The 14660-nt window shown below is 50.1% G+C and overlaps 6 protein-coding genes across 23 annotated transcripts in view; 3 read left to right on the top strand and 3 right to left on the bottom strand.

Annotated features, from left to right (window-relative positions):
* Positions 1–25: 25 nt before the first annotated feature.
* PPTG_04965 (hypothetical protein) lies at positions 26–1726 on the bottom strand. The gene has a single exon (XM_008897331.1). It carries the CDS (start codon positions 1650–1652, stop codon positions 135–137), a length of 1518 nt encoding a protein of 505 aa, XP_008895579.1. The 5' UTR covers positions 1653–1726; the 3' UTR covers positions 26–134.
* A 38-nt stretch (positions 1727–1764) lies between these two features.
* PPTG_04964 (hypothetical protein) lies at positions 1765–3397 on the bottom strand. Of its 4 annotated transcripts, none has more exons than XM_008897327.1 (5): positions 2907–3397; positions 2579–2837; positions 2273–2472; positions 2101–2186; positions 1765–2013 (listed from the first exon to the last, which is right to left on the bottom strand). In XM_008897327.1, exons 1-5 carry the CDS (start codon positions 3288–3290, stop codon positions 1881–1883), a joined length of 1062 nt encoding a protein of 353 aa, XP_008895575.1. In that variant the 5' UTR covers positions 3291–3397; the 3' UTR covers positions 1765–1880. The 4 variants fall into 4 exon arrangements, with proteins under 4 accessions (XP_008895575.1, XP_008895577.1, XP_008895578.1 ...); XM_008897329.1 differs by having other exon boundaries at positions 2313–2472; XM_008897330.1 differs by having other exon boundaries at positions 1765–2472.
* PPTG_04963 (hypothetical protein) lies at positions 3394–5232 on the top strand. Of its 4 annotated transcripts, none has more exons than XM_008897325.1 (6): positions 3394–3744; positions 3800–3989; positions 4067–4166; positions 4293–4399; positions 4495–4619; positions 4764–5232. In XM_008897325.1, exons 1-6 carry the CDS (start codon positions 3430–3432, stop codon positions 5151–5153), a joined length of 1227 nt encoding a protein of 408 aa, XP_008895573.1. In that variant the 5' UTR covers positions 3394–3429; the 3' UTR covers positions 5154–5232. The 4 variants fall into 4 exon arrangements, with proteins under 4 accessions (XP_008895573.1, XP_008895571.1, XP_008895574.1 ...); XM_008897323.1 differs by having other exon boundaries at positions 4067–4214; XM_008897326.1 differs by having other exon boundaries at positions 4067–4214; positions 4495–5232.
* Positions 5233–5266: 34 nt separating this feature from the next.
* PPTG_04962 (hypothetical protein) lies at positions 5267–7263 on the top strand. Of its 11 annotated transcripts, none has more exons than XM_008897314.1 (6): positions 5269–5347; positions 5412–5620; positions 5696–5924; positions 5985–6028; positions 6104–6327; positions 6401–7241. In XM_008897314.1, exons 1-6 carry the CDS (start codon positions 5275–5277, stop codon positions 7041–7043), a joined length of 1422 nt encoding a protein of 473 aa, XP_008895562.1. In that variant the 5' UTR covers positions 5269–5274; the 3' UTR covers positions 7044–7241. The 11 variants fall into 11 exon arrangements, with proteins under 11 accessions (XP_008895560.1, XP_008895566.1, XP_008895562.1 ...); XM_008897317.1 differs by having other exon boundaries at positions 5412–5738; positions 5820–5924; XM_008897316.1 differs by having other exon boundaries at positions 5696–6028.
* A 3328-nt stretch (positions 7264–10591) lies between these two features.
* Positions 10592–14350, bottom strand: PPTG_04961. 2 transcript variants are annotated; one of them, XM_008897311.1, is made up of 3 exons: positions 12473–14350; positions 11854–12409; positions 10592–11733 (listed from the first exon to the last, which is right to left on the bottom strand). In XM_008897311.1, exons 1-3 carry the CDS (start codon positions 14138–14140, stop codon positions 10643–10645), a joined length of 3315 nt encoding a protein of 1104 aa, XP_008895559.1. In that variant the 5' UTR covers positions 14141–14350; the 3' UTR covers positions 10592–10642. The 2 variants fall into 2 exon arrangements, with proteins under 2 accessions (XP_008895559.1, XP_008895558.1); XM_008897310.1 differs by having other exon boundaries at positions 10592–12409.
* PPTG_04960 (hypothetical protein) overlaps positions 14247–14660 on the top strand; it is a gene marked incomplete at its 5' end in the record, with an annotated part of 1720 nt that continues 1306 nt past the window's right edge. Inside the window, one exon of the mRNA XM_008897309.1 lies at positions 14247–14297. Coding sequence (XP_008895557.1) covers positions 14247–14297 — 51 coding nt within the window. The remainder of the gene's footprint in view (positions 14298–14660) is intronic.

The raw sequence follows: 14660 nt of genomic DNA, 5'->3' as shown, positions 1-14660 counted from the left end.
ATTGGCCACGATGGCGAAAACTTGTTCATGATACAATGTACGTGCTATGTCAAGTTATTGATACCATCACAGACACGTTATGGATCTGCATGGAAATTCTATTCAACTTGATGTAATCTTTCAGTTTCAGGGCTTTAAAGCATTGGTTGCTCCTGTGGCATGTTTCCTGTCCAGAACTGGACGATCGCCTCCATTGCCAAGCCGTTGTAAGATCCTGCGCAGAGTCCGATGATAGAGCTGAGTCCACCCACCATTCCAGCGACTTCTTTCTGGTACTCGGAGCAAATGCTCGGCGCGATGATGATGCTGGATGTAGCAACGTACCCCGTGGTTAACCCCAGCAATAACACTGCCACGATGATCGTAATGTCTTCGAAGGGGTGAACAAGCGCTGCCATGAACAGCGGGAGGAACGAGAGTTGGAATGGCCATGGGCGGTGAAGTGTCGAAACATCAAAGTACATCGCGTACATCGGCAGGTTCTTCCCCACGAGGTCACCCAGGTTGTAGCAACCAACCAAGACAATGGGGAACCAGTCGCCCAGACCCAGCGACACGGATGGAATGGCCGAGATGATGCCGGGGAAACACGACAAGCACACGAAGTAGGAGAAAAACAGCGAAAAGAAGGGCTTGAGCGCAGTATGCAGTACGTTCATGACGGTCGCGGCGGCAGCGTGCTCCTCCAGCTCTTCCTCAATCTCGAACGCGTCTTCCTCATCGTCAGCGTCGTCGTCTTGATTGTTCAGTGCGGTTCCATTGCGCGCGCTCATGTTGTTCGCTAACAGCGGGCTGCGTTCGTTCACCCCATCGCGACCGAAGAACGCGTTAGGTCGTCGCATCGGGCTAACGGGGCTCGACAGGGGCGACAGCACCGGTGGAGTCAATGGCGTCTCATGCTGCACTAGCGCGTACTCTGTCAGCAACGGCTGAGCGAACCTGGTATGCAGCAGAGCCCAGTACAGCACCCACGTGGTCGTCACAATGACAAGTGCAACACCGAAAAACACGCCCATCGACAGTTTAGCATAGTAATTCTGTAGCTGGAAGTCACGTCGTTCGCTGTCATTGGCTTCCAAATACCATTTTAGAGTGAGTCTAACTGCAAACAGCAGAATAGCACCAAAGCCTTTGCCACCTTCAATGGCCTGGATAAACATGGGGCCGAAAACTCCCCCCAAACCGTACATGGTCGACTGCATGATGGATGACGAGATTGTCGAGCCCATGAGTGTCAGCAACGTCAGCGGATAGCCGAAGTCATGGGGCAGAGCGATCACGTTGGCTAGTGGGAGAAGCAGCACGAAGGACGCGTAGGCGGCCAGTGATCCGTGCATCCTGGAGTTCAGAGACAGTTGTCGACCCGCCATGACCATGTACAGGCTGATAACCAGCAACGTGGACATATTGACGACGGGGAAGACGAAGCCCACGCGATCTTCCGGGTATTTCTCGTCAAAGAAGGTAAGACACAGCGTTATAGAGCTCCACATGGCGATGGATCCTGCCCCGCTGAAGAAGAAGGCGCAGTACGTGATCCACAAGCCCACACGGTCGTCCAGATCGCCCACGGGAAGCTCTGGCTCCAGGTCCTCCACCATGACGGGCGCCTCCAGATCCAGCGTCAAATTCTTGGGAGGCTTGACCGCCATCGCTTCAATCCCGGCGACTGCTTGTCGGCGAATGGCTCATCACCGGTCGTTGAAGAGCTATACTAAGACCGAGGCAGTGTCTGATTGGCTGTTTTCTGCAGCGACCGTTTCAGCGATCGTCAGATGGCTACACAAGTTGAAGTGATGGTTGACGTGGATGAAGGCAAGTACGTCTATTGTATTATTGCTGGTTGGTTGCTGTCAGTGCCTTCGATCTGTTGTAACGTGCTAGAAGACGACGACAAAGAGGAAAATGACGAGAATCAGCACGAGGAAGATCTTCAGGATCAAGGATCGATTGCCTTGCACCATGTTGAAGAGTTTGAGCAGCTCGCCATGCGCGGCTTCCACGTTGGTTTGGCTGAGTACAGACAGCAGTTAGTGCGCCAGGAAATGATACTTTTCATGACTGTATCCTTATATGTGTATACAGTGCGCAACCACGTACGCAATGTCCATGTCGTCATCGATGCGCGAAATGATCTCTCCTTGCTCAGCGACCATTGTCGCCATTCGCGTGTACATGCCTGTGATCTAGATCAAAGCGGATAGACAACACCGTGCAATTAGTCCATAGACAACGTCGCTAACTAAATCAACTCGCAGAGAGAGCGACATACCTCCACGATGGTGCTCTCCACCTGCGCCGCATTATTATACCTCGTCTGGGCGTCTTCACGAGGACGATACTGCTGTTGTTGCGCCCCTGCACCACTTCCTGGAGGTGTTGTTCTCTGCTGCATAAATGGACTAGCTCCAAGGTTTGCACGACGGCGAAGTCCTGCCCCAGGAGCTGGTGGACTCAAAGCCGGCGCAACACCTTTAACCAGATAATCACATAGGGCAGCAAAGGCGTCAGATACGTGCAATAGAACCCAGTCGCAAGAACCAATAATGCCCAATTATAAACAGCATTGTTGCAGTACCTGGCTTGGGTGGTGTAGGGGCCGGTGGCGCTTGAAATCCACTTCCAGTGGCAGATCCTCCAGGTGGCTGATTCCGTTGTGGCTGCAATGGCGCGCCATTCTTCGTCGGCAGCACCTGATGCCCACCCACACCCGCCGCACCTGTGCGCGAGAACAATGGTGCATTGATATGCACCATGGGGTTCCCTCCTCCATGCGAGAATTTGCTTCGCCTCGTACTGCGTTCACGAATAGCTGCAGTATGCTGCTGGAGCGCTTGCTACACGTTGCAAAAACAGCAGCAAACTAGTGAGCCCCGATCTTCACCCCCCTTACTATCGTCACGTACGTGAAAGGCCTTGACGCTCTTGGCACAGCGCGATTTGAGCGACTGGCATACGATGGTGAAGTGCGCCTGGTGGTGTTGCTGGTGGCGACCCCGTTGAGAATTAACGGTCTGCTGGAACATTTGGATGCTACGCTCGACGGTACCTAGTTCTTTTTTCAGTACGTCGGTCAGCGTCGCGATCTGCGCGCTTGGGTCGTCGCCGATGATGGACTTCTTGCCTACGAGCTCCTGTAGCTCACGCAGACATAGCTCTTGCTGTCGCAGCTGGTCCGAGATCTGCTGCGCAAGACGCGCATCGCGAGACAGCGGCCGATGCGTATGGGGCCGCGTTTGGCGAGTCTCGAAGAGCACCGTGATACCCACGAAGTCACTAGTCCGGTCCATTACTGTATCGTCGTCAAGTGTACCTTTTGAGGAAAACCAATTTCGTACTTAAGCAAAATTATGAACTGACTTGAATAAAGTATACCGACAATAATTCCAAACTCGTCAGTTGAGAATCAGAACGCTACCCGGAACAGCGATGGAGGAGGTGACGTTGCGCGCCAAGATTCAGGCCATGAAGAATCTGCTGGAGGCTAAACGACAGAGTGAAGGTGGCAAAGCACCCACAACTGCAAGCTACAGCTATCCGCGGCCCAATTACGGCCACTACCAGTCGAGAAAGTACGCTGCTTCCGGACCAGTGAATCGCTCGTGGAATCGCTTTTCGCCGCCTGATGCGGTCGTTAATAAGAGTCACGTGGGGAGCGTGAGTACTAATAAGGTGTGGAGGCGAGAGGATACGTCTACTACGACACCGTCACCTGCGTCGATCACTAAGGCGTGGAAGAAACCGGTAAGTGGAAAGTTGGAGCGAATGATAGCAACTAAGCTGACTGGTGCTGGCGCAGTTGAAAGTTGCTGCCAACAAGAGCAAGAGTATGCAAATGCAGGTGCTGCGATTGGAAGATGGCGAGTACGCTAAGGCGAGCGGCGGCTTCAGTCTCGTACGTGCGGGAGTGAAGAAGCCGTCGCCCCTGACCAATACGCCACAAGCCATTGCTACTGCAAAGCCTATGCCGGTGATCCGCTCGAATAGCAGTAGGACCGACCTGGTGTTCTCGTATTGTGCTGTTGCTCTCGAGCTCAGCTTACCGTTGTGTTGTGTGTTTGGCTAGATTCCGTTCATATTGGAGGGGTGAAATATGTCGTTGCAAACGGAGGCAAGGTCTTAAAGCGTTGCTCTTCGGAGGATCACAAGGCGAACGTCGCTCACAGGCGAGGGTCGATGAGCATAACCAGCAAGAGCGCGGCTGCTCGCGCCGCGTGAGTTTTTGCTGGTGTCGCATACGTCATGTTGTGGTATGTTCGTGCTGACCTATTGCACTTGTTTTTGTATGCCAGCCTCACCCGAGCAAAAGCGATTATGCGGCGTGCCCGGAGAAGGCACTTGCACACCAAGAAGAACGTCAAAGTTCGCACGGAGTACTGCTCCTTTTACAACCGCTTCGGCAAGTATCTGCTTTCTCTGCTATAATGCTGTGAAGTGTTGCTGTGCCTCAACGAATGCTACTGCTAATTGTGCGCTTGATTTGCTGAAGAATAGGCTACTGCAAGAACAAGGAGGAATGCAGGTTTATTCACGACAGTCGGCGAGTGGCGATGTGCCGAAAGTTCCTGAAAAACGAGTGCAACGACCCCAAGTGCTTGCTGTCGCACCAACATGATGAGGTGGAGAGACCAACTGACTTGTGCTTTGCTGGCTCGCGCTGTAGCTTCGGCGCGTTTCGGCAAGAGGCATGCGGTCACTTGTGCTGACAGTTGATGGTGTACATAACTTTTTGTGGTGTATATTTACTGTATTTGAATGTGCAGAATAAAGTCCCGGACTGCAAAATGTTTCTACGCGGAGCGTGCACTCGAGAAGGCTGCAGATATCGCCACGTAAAAGTGAGCGCGACGGCGAAGCTCTGCGAGCCGTTCACGAAGGGATACTGCCCTAAGGGAGAAGCATGTCCACTGCGGCATGAGCTTCCCCGTAAAACGATTACTGCCGTCGCGTCAGAACAAAATGATAGCAGTAAGGCTTCAACTGTGCCAGGTACGTTAACATCAGAGTCTTCGAATGCATTGCCTGCATCAGCTAGCGAGATTCCAAAGAACAACAATGCGGAGCTGTCGATTCGGCCGAACATCCGCTTTACCTCCAAGCACAGCGCAGGCTTCCCGTCGCTGTTTGACGGCCTTCGTCGGACGGAAGAGTAGGTAGATACAGTAGTTGCATGTGGACATTTAGATGGACATTCTAAAAGTTGGAATAGAACTCGCCAAATTCAAACATCTGTTTTGACCGTTTCAAATCTACCGCCAATTTTTCCCGCAAAAAATGGAGCAAGTCCAGTTCGTGGCTTTCGCGGCACAATCTAAAGGTGCCTCTGGCGTACGGGAGTATTTGCAAGGTACGCTATAGGGCCCTGCTGTTGAATTTAATACCTTGACACATTAGTGCGTTGGCGTGCGTAGAGCATCGCCAAACAGTCCCCGACGTTCTGCAGGAGCTCAGCGCGCCCGTCCTTCTGATCGACACAGAAGGCGATGGAGAAGGCGCCGAGGATGAAGCGGCTGCAGACTGTGGCATCCGCATGGAGCAACTACATCTGAGAGTGCAACGCGAGATCTGGAGCGTGTTGGCGAGTGATGCGTCTCCGAGCGCCGACGTCTCTGTGGAACTGGCACGGTCTTTCCTTAGGGTCGCAATGAGACAACGACGTCGCGAGGCTGACGCTGTGTGTCTGTCGCTGGCAAAGATGGTGCTGAGAGGAAAACCAGAAAATGTAGATGAAGATGAGAGTGAGTACACGACGACAAACGCTGCATTCCGACGTCGTATGCGGCGCTTGACGTTGAATCGCGTGGAGTTTCCGTCATTAGAAGACGAGGACGAAAGAGTGTTCAGGTCGTTGCCGTCAAGTGGTCGTGATGAAGTGCTGCAAATTGCTGAAACGAACTCTTCTCGGATGAATAAGCGGCCACGAGGTGAGGATCCAGAAGATCACATGATTGAGCAGAGTGTAAGGAATGATTCACCATTTTCAGAACATGCGCTCACGGCACCGGAACGACCGACACTAACAAAAGAGGTTCGTATGACGGCTACCTGCAGTCAAGGCGGGTTTTGTGCGTATTTGATACATACCTCTTGTGTTTTGTGTTAGATGGAGGATCGCGCGTCTGGACTGGCCAAGCAGCTTGTACAACTTTCACGTTCTGAAGCGACAGCGGCGGTGGATGATGTCGCAACACGTGCTTTTGATATGCTTGCTGAAGTGGTTAACGATGTCCATACTACATATGCAGCTAACGAACGCAGCTTCCAGTATCTGTGTAAGGTGCTGTGTATGGACTCTACCAGCGATGAAGCTCTCCTTCAGATCACCAAGTACGAATCCATTCCAAAGTACCTGGGTTATCGTGTGCTTACTCTGCTTATATTCGTTGTCTTGTATAAACAGTTCGCTGGTCGACTCGAACTGGAGTTCACGATACGCAGCTATCTTCCTTGAAACCAGTGTGCTGCCCAAGATCCGTGCTGCTGACTCGGTCATTTCTCGCGTGTTGCTCCAGGCGGCACTTCGCTTTGGCTCTAGTTATTCTGGTATGCTTGTTGACTCGCTGCTACTCCCTCTGTTGGTTAGTGGCGAACACGATGGTTCCAACAAATCTGTTGGTCCACCGCAAGCGGAAGCAATAACGCGAATTCTTCGCAGCTCTGATACAGTACTAGCAGATCAGCTTGATGGATTTCTCCAAAGAAGCCTGGAAGCAGCGACCGCGAACGAAACAAATCGTCCGCATTTACTCTCAAAGGAGTCAGCCTTATTGGTGTTCCAGAACATTCTCAATAGCAAGCCAGTGCTGTCGGCGCTGACAATTGAAAGGCTTGTTGGAGCTTGCGAGGCCGTTTTGGAGCGTCCGGAGGCTGAACAAGTTCGAGGATCGCTGAAATTTGCCACTGTCATCTTTACTCTTATTTCGAAGTACCCACAGCAATGTGCTGGACATGTGGAAACGCTTGAAGTAATTGCTACCCAATTGACGTCGATCATGGCGAAGACAACGCAACGTTCACTGCAGAAGCTCAAGACCAACAAGTGATGAGCGTTTCGAGCTAAGCCAGAATACTGGAATGTTATTCACTGCGTGGCCAAGTTATCAAGAAATGCACGTGTCAGCTCGTCATGACACCAGGCCCGCCAATACATTAAAAAAATGTTGTCCGTGTTTGGCAATTATAAAGATTTCAATTTTGTGTAAAGCAACAATTAATATTGTCACCATTTATGTTTTATTCCCAATATATTCTAGCACATGCCGGATACGTATTTCCGAATTTTGTGTACGGCGACACACTATTTATTTTGCTCAGGCAACTGGAACCAATGATTGGGTGGTTGGTTCTGAGGATTCTAGTAGCTCTGTAGCTCGTTTTCATGTTCATTCTGCAATTTGCAAATTTACCAATCTACCTTAACCGCAACCGTCATGTCTGATGCCCTTGTCGCCACGCCACGCTCGAAGAGTAAGTTCACGCCGAAGCAGATCGCCTGCTTCTACTTTAAGATCTTACCGAGGACGGGGACCCCACTGGCCTGCAAGTCTGCAAGGCCTGTGGCAAGACACGGAAGCATGCACCCAAAACTGGGTACACCAATCTGGTGTCCCACGTTAAGTCCGACCACGGTAACTTTGAGGTCGAGATGGAGGCCGCCAGCACCGCTGCCACGGGGATGCTACTTCCTTGGGTGCGTCAAAAGGCATCTAATCGGCACACATGGCTCGAGTGGATCGTCAAAGGAAACATCCCTCTCTCCTTCGTGGAGATGGAGTCTACAAGGCGGTACGTAATTAGCGAGGGTACTGTACCGTTCTTACTGATTCCAATTAATTATTTTCTAAATAATTATTTCTATGTAAGGTACACCAATTTGGCGACCGTGTGTGAAGAGACCATAACACGCGACATGGAGAGCGTCACAAAAGCGGTCGAGCGGAGCATCGGCGGCGAGCTCCCGGAGCGGTTTGGGGCAATTCTGGACGGATGGACTCACGGCAGCGAACACTACCTTGCAGTGCACGCGTGCTACGACAAGGACGGGGTTCGCCACTGCCCCCTGCTCTCTATGGCTTCAATTATCAACGGGCCGGATGACCGGCTCAACGCCGAAAGCCACATCTCTGCTTTGGCGTCGTTTCTACCGTTTTTCGGTAAGGACCTCTCTAATGTCATATTTTTGGTAGGGGATAATTGTGCAGTAAACAGACGGCTAGCCAGGTTGATGGGCGTACCGCTTGTCGGCTGCGCCAGTCATCGCCTCAATTTGGCTGTCCGGCGTTTTCTGGAGCCCTACGAGAAGGAGCTGGAGCAGGTCCAGTCCCTCATGAAGCGCCTGCGGACAATCACCCAAGCTGCTAAATTGAGGTATGTAAATTATATATATCCATCCTTTTGTATACAAATATTAATTATATTTATTAGATTTTTAACGCTTCTTTCTTGTATTACAGACTGAAGACCCCTCTCCGGCCAAAACTACGTCAGAACACACGGTGGGGATCAACGTACACGATGCTGGCTCGCTACTTCGAGCTCCGCGAGTATATCAGCGCGGACGACGAAGAGCTGGCCGAGGAGATGCCATCGCCGGCGGCGAACCGCAAGCTCAAGACACTTCTCGTCAAGCTGTCCGATGCTCAGTCCGTCGCCATAAAGTTGCAGTGTGAAGATTTAAATTTGCTGGACGCGCGAGACCTGCTCAACGGTCTGTTGGAGGTCATGCCATCATTTGACGACTATCTCGGTACGTCTACAACAAGATGGAAAATTGATTTTTAGTTTTTTATTTATTTATATTTTGTGTCCATGTTTGCAGCACCAAATGCTGAAATTGTGCATTCACCGGACTTTGAGTCGGGTGTCGTGAAAGTGCTGGGATCGCAAGTTAAAAAGCTGACTCGTGCAGAGAGGTCATCGCTGCAACCATTTCTCCGCCGTGCTCCTCTTCGGTTCATCAGGAGGAACCGACTAAAGTCGGTTTCGCTGATCGAATTTTAAAACGGCGCAAGGCGAACGATGCACCAAGCGCATACGTCTTGCTCGGTGCAATCCCACCGACATCAAACATCGTCGAGCGTTTGTTTAGCACGGCCCGGATGGTATTACGCTACGAGCGCAACCGCCTCCGCTGACACTCGAGATGATCTTGTTTCTCAAGGTCAATCATAAGTACTGGGACGTTACTACCGTCGACGGTTGCATCTAGGTAGGATGTGGTGAACATGCACAATAATTGCACTGATAATGTATTAGTGTTATGTTCAAACTTCAGTTATTTATTTCTACTAGCGGAGCTTTTCCTCACGCTATTTATTGGCGCACGTCAAAAATAGGTATAAATGATATTTTCGGGTTCCCTGGCAACAAATATTTAAAAAGAACCCCTGAGCAAAATCCGAGAGAATCAGTTGAACTTTACAATACTTATCCTTACACGTATGCCGCGTTGTTAAGGGCGTACTCCTACTGCGACTGCACGATATTGCCTTATGTAGCTTAAACTAGGTAACTCTAAATAATTTAATCTCGCAATAACAATCTCTGATGTCGTGCGAACTGCGAAGGCTTATTTGGCTTTCTGTAATCGCGATGCCCAATATAACGATACAATTACAAAATGTCAGGTCTTAACCTGAAACTGTCGCAGAGCTGTTGGCTGCTGTATAGCTTGAGTCTTGTTACGTTCCTGTGGTATGACTTCGTCGTCCAGAACCAAGTTACTACTTCGAAAGTCTAATCTCTACAGATTTAAAATCTCGCAAGAACGAAATATTGTAACGACTAAGATCTATATACTTCGAAGAATGAGAGCTAAAGAGTTTGACGAATTGGTACTTACTACGTCGTATTTCTACCAGGGCAACGTCCGATGTTGTGTAGTAAAGTGCTTGAATACCGCAATAGTGTCAAGGAAATAAGGGTACAGCCAGCTTTTCAATTCATAATTAAGTTCAATAGCTAATTTCATGTTTTGGAAAGCATAAATATTAGGTTAATTCTTATCTATCTTCTGATTGGTTAATTTTAATTGGTGGCTCACCGTTATGCCCCGGATTTTGGAAATAAACCTCGCCCTCTTTGCGTTCAAACTTTAAGAGCTTCTAATTCGTTTCTGCGTGTACGGGTACATCCTTTAGAAGCTAATCGTCTAATTTAATCGTCCTTAAAATTAGGTGTAATATCGCTAAATATTGGCTGAACTGCGTAAAAAAACATCATGGGATTCAAACTGCGGAGAGTTTGAGCGCATGGTGCTCATCCGTACCTGTTGCTAGTGCAACAAAAAAAATATGCTCAGGTGCGCTAAACCGGGGGCTTTTGAATGGTGTGCTTACCGCTTTCTGCCGAGGTCAGGCTTCAAAGTTATCGGTAAATATATGAAAACGTCATTTTGAAGCGGGCCAGAGAAGTACGTCTGATGTTAAGTGTGCCACACCGAAATAAATTATTTATGGCAAAAATATAAATATATTTTTCGTGTTCGCTGTTTGTTGTAAATAACTGGATCATTTTTTTTTTAAAAAATAGCTTCTACATTAGCTCAATAAATTGTACACGAGGTCGGTCCAATACTGAATATTTTATTGTAAGACCCAATAATTTATTGAATTGCAATATTATTATATTTACCCTGCGATCCCTACTTGCTGCACTCGTAGTATCGTCCTAGACGATACTGCATCATCATTTCCCGTGCTGTAGGTGGATGAGTTTTCAGGATCGAATTGCAATCTCCTCCGTGCTGGGAAGCTTCCTGAAGTACTTGTGCCCCGCCAGGATGTACACTGAGCAATTCCGTCACGTCGAAGACACTGTCGCCGACGCGGATCCAGCACGAGTGCTGGCTTTGGTGCCGCTTCATCTCGCACGATGAAAACTCTCGTTCAATATTGGAAGAGCTGTCGGCTGATGACGGCGCGCGATGGTGCCATGCTGTTTGACGCATTGTTGGCCGAGTCGACTTTGAAGACCCAGCGAAGGCAACTATAAGTTGGTATTCTTTCTCGGCGCAGAAGAAGCAACGCTCATTCGCGCACACATCGTTGCATCCAATACATGCATCGCACTCATTTGCTGTCCGTCGTGCTCCAACTGACGCCTGGAAGGGTTTGCGTGTGGCCCGCGGAGATCGAGCAGCTGTGGATACGTGATCACTGTTCCTTAATAGACCGGCCGTGTCATCTTCATTGTCGTCTTTGAAAGGATTCGCTTCGACAGCACTACAGATAGACCTTATGGGGCTTGTCTCCGGCTGAGATAGTTGATGCATCTGGCTGTTATTGCCTGAAGCAAGGCTGTCGTAAGTATCGTGCTTGGTTTGCTGCTTCGATGGGTTCCTGCCGCCATTTTTCGTGGAGGATTCTAACTCCAAGGACACTATGAAGTCATCACCACGAATTGAAGTCGGTGGCTCGCTTGGATCAAGATACTCAAGTCTCATGGATCCCTTCGACATAATCGTTCCGAGACGATTCGTAGTGCCTGGGTTGAGCAGCCTGTTCATTGCTGCGTTTGTGGACTCGCTAGTTCCATTGCTAAAAGGCTCCACTGGCATCTCAATCGTTCTCTCGCTACCAAACAACAGCGACGGAGTTTCCATCCTGCCCTCAGCTATCATTTGATAGTCATCAAGGAATGAACCAAGGGCATCCAGCCACTTATTTAAATCCCCGTCACTAGTATGAGAGAGCTGGTTGTCGCTTGGTGTTCGTTGAAGCTGATTCGCTGTGGCTTTGGTCGCAAAGTGGCTCAGTACAAACTTCACAAGCGCCACCGATGTCTCGACCATGCGTACAAGGCGGACGTCGATAACAGAATCTATCAGGAACCGGTACTTTTCCAGTAGCTTACCTGCAAGAACGTCCGTCTGCTTCTCGGCTGGGACATTGTGCTCTTCGTGCATTTGTTGGTTAATCGCCGCAATGTAATTCTGACGATTTCGTGCTGCTCTTTGCTCTTTCGCTGCGCTTCGTAGGCACAATGACAAGTGATGCAGTGTGAGCAACGTTTCGTAGAATACCACATTGATCTCGTTCTGGACTCGAGCCTCCTTTGCAAACAAAACAGAGGACTGATTCGACGAGAGGCTTGTTGGTGGGTCACGCGCAACTTCTGGATCTACCTTCCAGAACGCTGTTCCGACACTGGACGAGGTTGCCATTAACGATGAGTCATTTGACGCGGCAAATGAGGCAGGGATGAGATCGACAATGGCATGCTGAAGTGTCTCGTGGTGAATAAAATGCTGAACCGTCTTAGCCCGCTGGTCTCCAGCTGCATTGGAACCTGGATCAGTGTTTGGAGTTCGAGCACCCAGGAAGCATTGCAGCAGCCTGAGGCACCAGTAGCAAGTAAGGATGTCTTGCTGTAGAATGAGCTCGTGCACAGTGTCAAACACTTGAAAAATCTAAAAAAGCAAACAACATGACCATCAGTTCAGAAACTACAAGGAAGCAAGCGTAGGACGCACCAAGTCATCTGTGAAGCATGCAGCCGGATGATAATACAAGCGCACAAGAGCTTGTAGAGTGGTGACTAGTTCCGAACTAGTTGTGTCCCAGTATCGTCTCAGCGTCGCTACTAGCGTTACGAGATGTTCGAACACAAGTTTCATGGCCTTGTTAACGAGATCAGCTTGCTCTGGTCCACTTCGCGTGAGTTCGTCAAGTGGAAGATTGGCATTAAGTTCCTCCATTGCAATGACAATGCCCACACCCTCGTTCATGGACAGACCTGAGTCGATGGAGTTGCGCATTTCGTATATAGGCTCTGCTGTGCGCTTGTCCTTGATTCGCCGCTGGAACCATCCACGCCCACTAGAGTCGGGTCCAGCTGAGTCATGGGAAGCTCTTGGTGTCGATGCACTCCCGCTGCGCCGCCTGCGAGGGGACCAAATACTACTACCTCGGCTTCTCCCACAGTTGTTATCTTCGGAGCGAACGCTTGTTTGCGTAATTCGTCTCAGCAAGAACACTGTCATCGACATACCAGCAATGCTGCTGTCAGTACTGGCGGTATCAGCAGTATGGGGATGGTAGAATCGACAATAGTTGAGCCCCGACGAGATAAGGACGACATTCTGCCGTCCTGCTTCACGACACACGAGTAATAACAAGGTAACAAGGTGATCACGACCATCTAGATCAAGAACCAGTGTGTCTTCCTGCTTGAACTCCAGCACGAGCGTTCGTGGGTCCCAATCTGGGCGGACAATCGCCAGCAGGGCGCTGTACGGCCGCGCGATGACAGTGCACATGGAGCGATGCATCTCCACGATCGCATCCCCTTGCAGAATGAGTTGAATCTCTTTATACGCCTTCTCGCCGCCGTCACTACCATCGCTTTCAGGCGCTGCATCACCGTTATTCTCGATATTCCTGGCCTTCTTGACGTCGAATCGGATGACTGACGCACGATCCAGCACCTGCGTATTGTGGAGCCGAAGTTGAAGCGCCGTGATTTGCGTCGACGTCTTGTACAGCTCCACCCCCGCATCATTTGCCGCAGCCACGATCTCATTCAGACACTCGTGTCTCTCAGGACAAAGGAAGAACCGATCATGGAAAACCGTGGACAGCACCATACCTTCGGGATGCTCCGTTGAGAATGCTGCCATGTGTAGATACAGGAATGGCAAAATGTGCACGCGACGACCGCATTCATCCAGGAAGATGATGCTGGATACTGTCACCTGTACGAACAGCAGCTTGTGCGACCCATCGGCGTATTTCTCAACGCAGCGAAAATGGAGTCTACGAGCATTCACAAGTCGATACAGAAGTGCCTTCCCTTGAGCTTGACGACGCAGGCGAGCCAATAGCGACAGCAGGTGGCCTCGTGCAGCGCAGACGAACTTTAGCTTAGCTGTGCGGAAGAGCGACTTCTCGAGTCTGAGTACGAAGTGGTTCTTGGTTGGAGACTGCTCCACATCCTCGATGTCGGCAATTTCCCATTGGTTGGTGCACTGGGACGTCTCAGGATTGTACGTGCTGAGCGTGGAGGCCGTGACCACGAGGATTCGTGGGTACGTGGCCCACCAGCTCACTTTGGTTGCTAGATACTGCGCAATTACAGTGTCGCCGCCACTGTTGGAGCTGCGCGACGGTAGAGTGGAGTCGTTGAGTGGGGACGCCGACATTTTAGCGTAGAGGTTATTACAGTCTCGCTTGACGAGAAGAAAGCTCAGTCTGCGAGAGACTAAGGAAAAGCTGAAGTGACACCCGCAGCGGAGTCAACATGCGTCGATGGGTGTTACGGCAACCACTGGCGTCGGCAACGGAAAACTTCAAGACCGAGTACGTTTCGGAAACGCTTCTGATTTCGTCAATTATTAAGGCGGTGTTTGGATCCAAAAATAAATCACGATTTAAGGCCTCAAATCGCGATTATTGGCTTATCGTGATTATTCGAAAAATTGTGTTTCCAAACAGGACAGCGATCTTCAGAATCAAAGTGGAATCTGTAAATCGCAATCTTGGGGCAAACATGGCGCCTCCAAACACCGCACAAAAGATCCTGATTTAGGCAAAAGATCGCGATTTCAAACTTTCTACTCTGACCAGAAAGTTTTTATCGCGATCTTCCCTCGTGGGGGCGCCTAAACATGGCGTCTGAGGTCATGACGCTGCAAGCGCAAGCAGGGAAGAGAGCTGACAGCG

This window comes from Phytophthora parasitica (assembly GCF_000247585.1).
Source record: "Phytophthora parasitica INRA-310 unplaced genomic scaffold supercont2.5, whole genome shotgun sequence".
NCBI classification, from domain to species: domain Eukaryota; phylum Oomycota; class Peronosporomycetes; order Peronosporales; family Peronosporaceae; genus Phytophthora; species Phytophthora nicotianae.
Note: the sequence above shows the minus strand (reverse complement) of the source record. Positions and strands in the feature narration are given on the sequence as shown.